Source organism: Mastigoproctus giganteus, chromosome 8 (genome assembly GCF_048544385.1).
Source record: "Mastigoproctus giganteus isolate SK-2022 chromosome 8, ASM4854438v1, whole genome shotgun sequence".
Classification (NCBI taxonomy): domain Eukaryota; kingdom Metazoa; phylum Arthropoda; class Arachnida; order Uropygi; family Thelyphonidae; genus Mastigoproctus; species Mastigoproctus giganteus.
This window is the reverse complement of record NC_143582.1, coordinates 76,926,250-76,938,970: the sequence shown is the minus strand read 5'-3', so window position 1 is coordinate 76,938,970 and position 12,721 is coordinate 76,926,250. Positions and strand designations below refer to the sequence as shown.

The window sequence follows — 12,721 nt, the reverse complement described above, 5'->3', positions numbered from 1 at the left end:
TGTCTTCAGCTGAGTAACTGCCACTGTCTTTTCATTGCTTTCCATGTTCTTTCATTTCCCATGTTAATATCAATTTTATATGAAAAATATGTAATTATACGTCTTGTAAATTTTTCTGTATTAGTTATTTCATGTTAAACCCTTAGCATTGTCGCTGTTATAGGTATTATTGCATCTGGCAATCATGTAACCATTCACTGCCTGCAATAAAGATATTTAAAAAAAAAGAAATTGAATAATGTCATTAAGAAAATAAATATGAAGCTATCATTAGAGGCAGCAAAAATACACTTCCTCCACATGATGCCCATTACATAACTAATATAAAATTAAAATCAAATTAAAACAAACATATGCCAGTAGTATGGCAAAACTGTAGAGCAAAAATTAAATCAACAGGGAAGGGGAAGTAAAGATAAGACAAACTGTAGCCGAAAGCCTCCAATTAATTTAGAAATTCAATTAAATCCAATTAATAGTAATTCCATTTTAAAATATAAAGCCAATTATTTAGAAATTTAGCAGCACCAGTTCCGAGAGACATGAAATATCGCCAAAAAGGGACTAATCGAACTACTAAAATAAAACAAAGTAACAAAATAATAAACTGACCATCATGCCCCATATCGACAGAGGACCACGAGGCCAATAATGCTAGACAAATCGTTGCAAAGGTGAAATGATCAAAGGACCAAACCACCCTTCCATCCTCCGATCGAACCACAAATGCAGAGATTTGCATAGCAGTGGTCCTTATGCAGCAAGAAATAAACTATAGAACAGACCAGCACTCCAGAGCAGAGCCACACCACCAACATAATGTAAGCTTAACCAGCATATATAGACAGAAAAAAGAGAATAAAAATATATAGATGGCGGTATAGGCAAAACTTTTAGCATGTCAAACCCACTACTACCACCTGATTTACATTTATTTGAATGTTTTAATTTGATTTTAATTTTATATTTATTATCGGTTATATATATATAATTTTAATATATATGGTTCCTTTCAGGAAGGAGCATTTGCTCTTGTGTTTAAAAGCAGAAAATATCCAGAAGAATGTGTAGCAACAAGGTAAGCAAAATCATATAAAATTGCTATTTATGCAAACATAATTGCATTTAAATTATGAAAAATTAAAATTTGATTAAAATATTAAAAAGCTTATCTTATTACCACTTACTGAAAATCATTACTAACAAACAATAAGCAATGTTTTTTTTTTTTTTTTTTTTTTTGTATGGTATGAGTTTGAATTAGAGAATTAGAGCTCTGTTTGTTAGGAATAAATTTGAGTGACAGTAGAACTCTAAATATCAGTTTAGTGACAGAAGCATTAGATTTTTTTTTATCGTATTTAAAATAAAATTTTTCATTAATTTCTGATGAAAGCCTGTTTGTGGGCTGATTACAACTACACGAAACTCATTGACCTGACATTATTTTAGATGTTTTAATGAAATTTTTGTTGTTGATGTTTTGAAGAATTCTGAATTTTTCTGTAAATTTAATATTTACAGATGTTAACTGTGGTTTCATTATAGAATTAGTTTTAAAAAAATGTTGTAAACAAAATCTGTTTTAAAATATTAATATTAAATCATGTGATCTTACAATGAACGCATGAAAGTATGGCTGTTAAAACTATAAAAGTCTGGAATTAAAATGGCTGTTAAACTAAAAATTAAAGATCCAAAATGGATACATTTTGATTCGGTGACAATTAAGGGATTAAAAAATGTGTGCTGAACATGCATAGCAAAAATTAAGCGAAACTTATTTAGGTGAACATTTATCACTTGACCGTGGATCCCGTATTGATTGCGTGAATGCTGCAGGCGACGAATCTGCATGAATGGAAGCCTCAGAGATACGAGGCATTCTGTTACCAAATCTAGTTTCGGCAAGTGTAATGGCATCGGATGATATTTAAAACCATTTGAATTCAATAGAGCCAGAATCATTTGGTTCTTGAGTGAGGCACGACAGCTGTTACAGGCTGACATTGACTTGCATCCTCATTTGGAAATGCTGTTTGCAGAAGAGCGTGATCTCAAGCTGCTACAATCTTTACGTCGGTCTTGAACCAAAGTCGATCCCACATGGAATAGACTGAACTGAAATTGTTATCCAGTAATGTACATTTAATCTGTGCATGGATGCTTTGTTGTTTCTTAAAATCCTTTTGCCGCTCCAGCTGTGCATTATGCCTGCTACGTGTTGAATGATTTGGAGTTCTTCTGGCAGTCAGTTTTGGCTCCTTTGCTTTTCATTTATGACTGGGCTTCAAGGACTCTTCATCATTTTCATTTGCAGTATCAACTTCCATGACTCCTTCCAAATTCACTTCTAATATTTGTGGTTAGATGTAAGGCTCTGAAGATGTGAATGGACCTTCTCAGGCTTCTTTGTTCAACTCCATCGCACGCTGTAATTTCTTCTGCTGTTGAAATAGCTTAAATCTCTCCTTTGTACTCAGTGGAGGTAGTTTGATGGTTGCACTGCAAGTATACATGCTCTATATGCCTTACAATGTTCACTGATAGTCTTCAGCTTGTTGAATTATAAATTTTTTTTTTTTCCGTTTTTTTATTAAACACTGTGGAGAATTATGAAAGAAATAGCATGACTGAATCAGTAGGGGTACTGATTGCGTCATGCATTGCTCATGTCTGGTACAGAGTGATACAATAGTGGGAGGATGAATCATTTTGTATTGCATTTTCTTGATTTTTTTTTATCCATCCTCGGACACGTTGCACATGTACACGCACTATACGCCCTACAACGGACCACCCCACTTTACGATTGGTTCACTGTACGATCAAATCACTTTACCATGGACACTCCATAAAAAAATACCGTTCACTATACAATATGTAGTAAGCTCTGGTTATTGTGATCACATTTACTAATTGAATTTTAATTCTATTATTGAGCAATGGCCATCTATTTTGTGCAATGGCCATCCATTTACTACCCACGAACTCGTGAATTTCATCTGTCCATCCCCGTTGTTGCCTTCCAGGTTTTCTTCTAGCTCCTCTTGGGTACCATTCTGTTATTTTCTTAGTCTATCTGTCATGTCTTCTAGCTATGTGTCCTGCCCAAGACCATTTTAGTTCTTTAGTTTTGATAAGAATGTCCTTTACTTGAGTTTGCTGCCTAATCCATGTTTCTCTTCTTATCTAACAGTCTGATTCCTAATATAATTTGTTCCATTCTTTGCTGAGTAGTTCTCAGCTTCTCTTCCATTCTTTTGGTGAGTGCCCAAGTTTCACTTCCATATATCATGGTGGGAAGTATACATTGGTTCATTATTTTACATTTCAGACAAATTGGGATATTGCTCCTCAGTATGTAACTATATTTCCTGAATGCTATACATCCAAAATTTATTCTTCTCTTGACTTCCAGCCATTTATCATTACTACTGCTAATGACTTGTCCCAGATAAGTATATGAATCCACCTTTCCAATTACTGCTCCTTCAATGACAATGATTATATCCCTTTCTGTGGCATACTTGTTCATCATTACTTTTGTTTTAGCCATATTCATCTTTAGTCCAAAATCCTTACTAACTCTGCAGAACTGATTAAGATTTTCTTCTAATGCTTTGGGATTGTGGCTTATGATCACAATGTCATCTGCAAATCATAAATGGTTTAGGTACTCTCCATTCACATTGACTCCTTTCTGCAACCAGTCTGATCTTCTGAAAGCTTCCTCAAGGGCAGCAGTAAACAACTTTCGAGATGGTGTCTCCTTGTCAAACTCCTTTCTCAATTTTAAATTTGCTACTGCCTTTGTCTAGTCTAATAAAGGACTAGCACTCTCATATAATTTCTTCAAAACAGTGAGGTATCTATGCCTTGTCTTTCCAGTGCCCAAAACATTGCCTTATGCTGTATGGAGTCAAATGCCTTTTCATAATCCACAAATGCCAGGCACAATGGTGTTTTATATTCATTTGCTTTCTCCATTAGCTGTGATATTACGTGAAGGTGATCCATAGTTGAGAATCCTGTCCTAAAACCAGCGTGCTCTCTCTCGGTGGATTCTTATCAAGTAGTCTTTCTAATCTGTTAGTAATGACCCTTGTGAACAACTTGTAAATGTGGGATAACAAGCTAATTGGTCTATAATTTCCAATTTCTGATTTATCTCCTTTCTTATGCAGTAAAACTATGATTGCATTATTCCACTCCTTAGGCATCACACCTTTTCTAATGCATTTTGTGAAGTCTTGTCAGTTTTTGTGTCATGTCTCTTCCTTCCAATTTTAACAACTCTACAGTAACTTCATCTTCCCCCAGGGCTTTCTGATTCTTTATTTTCTTCAATGCATGTTCACTGCGAACATGCATTGAAGGATAACACATACCTGATATCCTTCCTCATTAGGAAGGATATCAGGTAATGTGTTACTAATTTGTGATTCATCTTCCCCACTGCTGGCATTATTCCCTTGCTCCTTGTATAATTATCTTTAGTAGTTTTCTGCTATTTGAATTATGCCTTCTCTGCTATTTATAAGTACACCATCACTATTCATTTTCAGTATCATTTGTCTTTTGTGTGTTACTGCTCATGACTGCTGAAAACAAAAGACTTAAGTCTTTTGTTTTCCCTTAATGCTTCTTATACTTTTCTTGTGTTAAATCTTCTTATGTTCTCTCTGAGTCTGTTTCTAATGGATTTGCATAACTCAGTATACTCAATTTTATCCTTGCCAGTGTTATCTTGCTCTTCATTTGTCGTCTTCGGTTCATCACGACAAGTGTTTCTCGACTAACTTTTTCTTCTTTGGATTTCTTTTTACCTATAGATTTATTGGGCTCTAACACTTTCAGAAAGTTGTAGTAGTCCTCGTCAATATCTTTGTCCCCGAACAGTCTGTAGAAGCTGAAACTTGTTAAGTTCCAGTACATACTGCTTTTTCTCCTCTTCTATTATCTCAAAGACCTTTGTATTATTTACTCGAGTCAGTTTTTTCTTTTTTCATCCTGTCACTACACACCACAATATCCATATACTTTTAAATCTCTGGCCTGTACAGTATACTGTATTACATGACAATGTAAACTACTCGGAGATGGGGGAACCCCTGCTGCCATTCGACCCTAAACACACTTTACTTAAAGATGACTGTTTATTGATGTCTTATTGCATTCGTTCATTTTTTTCCTTTAATTGGTAACTCAGTTGAATGGATTATTTAATTTATTTATAGGTTTTTAAAATTAAAGTTTAAAAATTATATAATCAAATATACAGGCTGATCTTGATTAACACGATTAATTCGTCCTGCGAGCACATCGCACAAAATGGAAACTCTTTAATTGAATATAATAATTAATAAAAAAAATTATAATTGGTCTGTGATCTTCAGGAATGTCCATTAAGAATTTTAAAAATACCTTTTAAATAACTTTTAACTGTATACCATGTAAATGATAATGAAAATAATTATAGAATTAAATTTTTATTGCATAAAATATACAATGAAGAAACTATTTGTTATTGATATATTTGAACAGAGTCATTTGAACAATATTGGCTTTCTTTTTATCGTCAGTCAATTTCTGATAACCAACAACAATCTTCTCTAGGCCCTGGTGAAATAAATATTGCAGAGAACCTCAAACCATTTGTTTTTAAGTTCTCTGCAATATAAAGGATTTCGTCTAGTTTTTTTGCCGTTTTCTCCTTTGCGGTAACATTTTCATCTGGCTCATTTAAAAATTATTTTTGTTTTAATTTAAAAATTTGAATTTTTAAATGCAAGTCTGCACATGATTTTATTAGCAGGAGACCAACAAGTAACACATCTGCTTCTGATGGTTGATAGAACACACTGAGGCAGGCAGCGGGTAAACACTTGTTTATTGCCCATCTGATGCGCAGTAAGCTTAGCGTGCTATTCATATCTTTTTAAACTATCACATAAAAAAGATTGCGTTACCTGGAAATTTGTGTTGTGAAAAGTGGTATAATTTTTTCAAATAGCGGTAACTGAAAAATGCGTTAATCAAACTCTTGTTATGCGTGGCCTGGCTGTATCTTGTTCTTGTTTGCCGTTAAGGTCGCTCAGAATGTATGCGAGGCTAGTGACATCTAACACCTTTGCAAGTCATCTCTTCAATCAGACTTAAAGTGAACTTGGTGTTCAGTCATCACAAGAGTGAAATAATTGCTGACCCAACATAAGTTATCTACTAATTATTTTTAATTATATTAAAACAAATTATAAGGAAAATATTAATATTAAAGCATTATTTTGGCCAAAGATTACATTTAACAAATTTGAATTTTCTTCTGTAAGTTATAAAGTTGGATATTTTCTACAGTGAAATAAAAATTTGGCGCAAAACTGTGGAAAATTTTTATTTCACTGCGGAAAATAGTGCATTGCAAAATTCCACACGCCATGGAAAATTGTGGACCCTACTAATGACTTCACACAACTTTATTTACTCATTAGAATTCCAGATAATCCTATGGACACCTAACTATTTATTTATTTATTCGCCATTTATCGGGGTGGTTTTACAAACTAAACTTGAAAACCACCCCGAGAAATGGCGAATCATGCACCAAACCAACGCCATTATCAATTCAAAACTCACCCCCCAACTCAACATGAAAAAAAACAACTATTAGACATACAAAAACTGCGGAATATTCCAAACATTAGTATACAAAAAGCTGACAAAGGCGATACAATTGTAATTCTGGGATAAAAGCACCTATATCGACAAAATGGAACAGATCCTTTCCGACCAAGACACCTATAAAATTGATAACGCATACAATATTTCCAAACTTAAAAATAAACTGTTATTCTAAGGAGACTAAGATCAAATAAAGAAATTAATTTACACACATTACAGCAAATCGGTATACGTAACAACATCCTCCCACATATGTTTGGCATCACCAAATTACACAAACCTGGCCACCCTCTAAGACCAATAGTTTCCTTTAGCAAATCTGCTTTTGCCAACCTATCCTCCTTTTTAGTAAAAATTATATCCCCCCCTCACAAGATTCTCAAAATTCAAAGCTAGTAATACTAATCAAGCATTCGAAAAAAAAAATAAATAAAATAAATACTACCATAATTTCCAGTGAAGACATCTTAGTGTCTTTTGACGTTGTTTCTTTATATACAAACGTACACTTACCATTTACACTACAAGCCTTACAAGAATTCCTAATGACAGACAATACTTTAATCAATCGCACCTCTCTCTCTCTCTCTCTCCATCAGCAATATCTTAGAACTTACTTACTTCGTTTTTACTGGATGCTAGACACTTCCGGTTCCGTAACCAAATATTTCAACAAACATTCAGCCTACCCATGGGTCTAGGAATTTCTTCCCCCTTATCTGAGATTTATTTAGCAACCATAGAAAACCAAATACTACAGCCTTGCCCTTCAGGGATTAAACTATATATACGTTATGCAGACGACATACTTTTAATAGGAAATAGAACTACAATTGATAATCTTTTTATTAAATTCAACTCGGTACATGATACACTAAAATACACACTTGAAACAGAAGTTAACAAACAAATCAATTTCCTTAACCTCACAATATACAAAACAGGCACCAAACTGGGAACCAAGATTTTTAGGAAAAATACACACAAGTAAATATCTACACTTTGAATCACACCACCCACTTAATACAAAAAAAGCTGTTCTTTATAACCAAATTCACAACACTATTAAATGCAGCTCTTCACAAGATGACTTATCTGTTGAACAACAATATCTTACAAAAAAGTTCATGTCCAGGAAATACTCATTCCAATTAATCCAACACATAATTTCTGTCGCCAAAAATAACACCAATAATTTACCCAAACACAACACAAAAGGGAGCACGCGCATCATTCTCCCTTATCACAGTAGTCTCGCCAGACAATTCCGTCACGTATTCGCAGGATTTGACATTACACTTATTTTCCTCGTATAACAAACTTGGGTCACTATTTAATACATACAAAGAAACATATAAATGACATGAATAATATTGTATATTTAATCAAATGTCAGCAAAATTACAATGCCTGCTACATCAGAAGCAGCACTACCAAGTACGGTTCCACAAAAACCTCTAACACACGGGCTTATTACCATTACAACAGTTTCAGAACAGGGCAATCCAGTACCGAGCCTACACTACACATACATTCCCACAACCACACCCCTTTGGTTGATTCTGCCATTACCATCATAAAATTAAAATCAAGTTACAAAATTTTTCAATACGAAGCCCTTATTATAGAATGGTTCCGCCATCACACCAAATTAAACGTCATAAATGTGAAACTACCCTCCAGCCTTTCTCCGGTCTGGAATCTCGCACACCTAAGATTTCCTCATGTCACGAAGAGCATCACAGAAACATAGAAGTTCTTTAAAACATGCATTCTCTTCTCACTTTAGTATTGCCAACTGAAGACGTTAAAAAACAAAAGTCAGTCGTTATGACTTTTGGCTTCACCGGTTTCATATTTCAGAGTTTTAAATTAATTAATTCTTCAATGACAACCAGGGACGGAGTTGTGCACTTCTACTTCCTTGAGCATATTTTAATTCGATTTTTAATTCTGTATCCTTACTAATTAACTCATTTAAACTCCAAATTATTCAAACTTCTTAAACCCCAAAATTATTCATCCATCCTACCTCATGTAACAACTGCAGATTATCCAAGGTGAGTACCGTTTATTAAGCTTTGCTATTCAAACTAGAGTCCAATCATATCGGTACTTTAAAAAATTCTATAACTTATCTAATTATTAAGAGTTATTAATTTTTAAAACTGAGAAAGCACTTTAACTACCTCATATATGGCATCTATATTTGCTCCATCCTTCTTGCAGACGGGGTAGTCCTCTTCTAGTAGGAATCAAGAGAAGAACTTCACTTTCAACTGATTGCATTCCTGTTCAGTATAAAGGTAATTGTGTTGGTATTTCATGTCATTTTTTTAAAAATTTTATGATAATGGTGCATTATCACTGCAAATTCTGATCATGAACTGACAGAACTTCATAATAAACCTTTATTAGTGTATATCAGTAAATTTTATCACCTTTATTCTTTATCATATGGGATGTTTGGAGATATTACGTAGGAATATGTTACAAGCTTTTTATTTGTAGACTTTTTAAACTTGTATATATCTCCTATACAATGGTTTGTGGGCACTCTTCTCTATATTCAGGATATAGCAAAATGGAATACACATAAGATCACTGTGAAATCATCCCTCTAACCTGAATCTACCACAGCAGAAATGAAGTGTCCCCAGCTTGTCTCGATTATCCATAGGATTTTTCAAAATGTGCTTCATATACACAACAAAATTTTATGCTGCCTATGATGTTATACATCATCTGTTTGGAGACCTGTATAATAATATCCACAAGCATAGCAGAATGAGCTTAGATATAACTTACACCTTCATTAGCCATAGCAAATTGCACAGTAATTGGTACAATCTTATTTAATACGTATAAATCATGAAAAACATAAAACCTTCAATTGCTACCTTCTGTGAAAACCTTCAATAGAAAAACCTTTTGGCACTAGAGGGAAAAAACCAGTGACACTGTCAGATTCAGCATACAAAATATAAGAAGTAATTAAATACAAACAAACTTTTTTTTTTTTGTTACATATGTTATTGATGAGTATTAATGCACAGTTAAACATCTGTGCAATGATGTGCTTAATAGTTCCATCCAAACTGTAGAGTAAAATCAGTCTCAGTACTTTTTCAATTGCCCATATTCCTAAATCTCAGTTGCTATTATTTCATACATAGCATATTTTGACACCTCAGCTTTTGGACACTTTATATTCTGGCCAGTAATAAAATACAGTTGGTAAAAGTAAAATATCATATCCAATAAACACAGTTAATAATAATAAAAAAAAAAATACTTTCGTGATGTAAGTGGTGGTATGAAATACTTGCCATTAAAATGTTTTGTAGCTTTAGCATGATTGCATATGAATGTTAATTAATTACTTCCCCCCCCCACCCATAGTCACAGATTCTGTGATCACTGTAAATATAAAATATCCAGTCACATGACATTTTAATAAAAATTTTAAAAAATTAAATGTGATTGCCATATTAACACAAGATTAGATTTCAGATATGAAAATGCCATAGCCTATGACTGTTAAAAAAAAAAAATTTGGTTTAATTATCCTGTTTTAGAAAATGGGTTTAAATATCAAATAAACAGCCTTAAAAATACTTAGTGGGTTAATTAATTTTCAGATCAGCGTTCTAGAGGTTCTACAGATCCAGTTAGGTCTCAGAATTCTGTATCTGGCACGGGTATTCCACGTTCTGAATCAACAACTGAAATACATCCTTTGGGAGAAGAGAAAGAAGTTGAATATTTTTTTGCTTCTGATGCAAGGTAATAATAATTAATTCAGAGTGTGGTTCAAGTTGTCACTTAGCATGTTTGAAAGTATTCAGATTTACTTTAATTCTGTTAATGATAGGAGAAACTGACTATCTTTCACTAGTATTTAAATATCCAGGTAGAATCAGAGTCTCAAGTGTATTCATTTTACAAATGGAAATACTAGACTTGGAGCATTAACAATTAGTATAGTATTAGCAATTGCCACATGGTGCAAGGAAGCCCATGGCTTATGCTGCACCAGCCAAAAAAAATAATAATAACAAGAGAAAAGTAAATAGACAACCTATGCATTTCCCTCCACCCGTAGGTAATTATCCAGCCGACCTTTGAACTTCCCCAAACTGTTCAGCCTCTATGATCCATGTAGGTAACTTATTCCAGTAATTTATAACTTGCTGGCTAAAATAAAACTTCTTGCAATCCAGTCTAAACATCTCACTCCCCCCCCATAACTTGAAATTATGGCCCCTTGTTCTTGAATAATTTATAAAAGTGGTCTATCACAAAATTTTGTCTATCACTGATCATTCATTTTACTTATGCCCAGTGGTGGCTTCTTAAAGTTACATTAAATTGCCTTGGTTATAAGACATGTAGAATAGATGATAATAATAAGCAAGTTGAAAATACTACAAAAAATTAACTGGACACTTACCATTAACAGACTTCGGTAATCTTGAAATTTTATTTAAAAATAAAATCCATTCTTTGGTTTTTATTCATTGAAAATAGATTAATAACTTTTTCATTCAAATTTGGTTCACTCTCCAAATCGGCACTGCTCGTTCCACAGTTCCTCTGACTCGTTTTATCACCTCTAAAAATTGCGTATTGGCAACTTGCAAACTAGGCATTGACTCAGCCACTGTGGCCAAAATATGTAATCGTGTAGCACATGACTTTGAAGTTCCACCTATGGTTAAACTTCAAAGATGAAAACGATTTCATATTTTTATTTGTTTATTATTGAAATGATTATTGGAAATACAGGATGAATATACTACAGTGGCAGACAAAAAAACTGCATCACCTTAAAAAGAGTAACATTTGTAGTGAAATGTATAAGATATTGTTTATCATCATTTTGTTTGTTGCAAAGCAAAGGTATGGCAACAGATAATGCTTCTATTGCATCAGACAGTAATTGCAAGGTATTGCATCAGCCACTTCTGTAAATACGCCGTTGGAAGGATATACACACTCATTAGTATCCTGTTTTGCGGAGGTGTAAGCATGGCTCCATATGTTCAGTTGACACAAAGGGGAAAAAAAAGTGTAGCTGTTGCTCTGTCCCAGGAAGGGCTTTCTATGCTTGCTGCCACCAGTCAACAGTATCCTAGGTGCTGAAATTAAAGCGTGAAATGAGTGATGTGAAGAGAACGCCTGGATCAGGCCGTAAGAGAGTGACTGTGCCTTCCCAAGATCAATATTTGAAATGGCTGTGACTTCGTAATCACCATGCTAGTGCTCCAAATATAAAACCGTATTTTGAGATGGATTCTAGTGTTGAAACAAGTGCATGAACTATCCAAAGACAGCTTACAGAATGTGGTCTGCATGCCTATTGTGCTAAAACGCATCTTTCATAGACAAAAGAGCAGTGGGACACCGTCATCTTTTCTGACGAATCAAAATTCAACCTGCATGACTTGGATGGGAAGCGATATGTCAGAAGACGAAAATCGGAGGCATACCATCCTGGTATAACACTGACTGTAAAGTTCCCTGCCGGCCAGATGGTCTGGGGATGCATAACAAACAAAGGGGTGAGACAAATTAAGTTTGTTAATGTAATGGTGAATGCAGAAACCTACACTGCTATATGGGGGAGTGCCTGAAACCCGTTATTAGGGATCACCACACAGACGTCCAAAACTGCATTTTTCAACATAAGTTTTATGCTATTTAGATTTAACGACGAGTTTGTCTTGTCTCACAAAGCTTAAAACATACATAAATGCTTTCCCTCGTTTTTCTCCCTTAAGGTGCAGTCATACCTCAGAAATTAGCATTAGTAGAGGCATACGATGCAAGAAAAGCAAGCTTATGCAGCATCACCAAAAAAAAAAAAAAAAAACCTCCCTTTCACCCCTCCATTCGTTCCAAATTCTTGTCCAGCTCAGCTTTAAATTTATTTAGGCTATTAGCTTCCACAACAAAAAGATGGAAGCCTGTTCCACCTATCAACTACCTGCTGGCTAAAGGCAAAAATCCGCACATCTATTCTACAACTATCTTTCCT

The 12,721-nt window shown here is 34.2% G+C and overlaps 1 protein-coding gene across 1 annotated transcript in view; it reads left to right on the top strand.

Moving 5' to 3' along the window:
* The window catches only part of LOC150081650 (glutamine--fructose-6-phosphate aminotransferase [isomerizing] 2-like), a 207,492-nt gene that overhangs the window by 59,177 nt on the left and 135,594 nt on the right, over positions 1–12,721 (top strand). Inside the window, exons 7-9 of the mRNA XM_090379514.1 lie at positions 1,017–1,078; positions 8,911–8,987; positions 10,323–10,467. Coding sequence (XP_090235640.1) covers positions 1,017–1,078; positions 8,911–8,987; positions 10,323–10,467 — 284 coding nt within the window. The remainder of the gene's footprint in view (positions 1–1,016; positions 1,079–8,910; positions 8,988–10,322; positions 10,468–12,721) is intronic.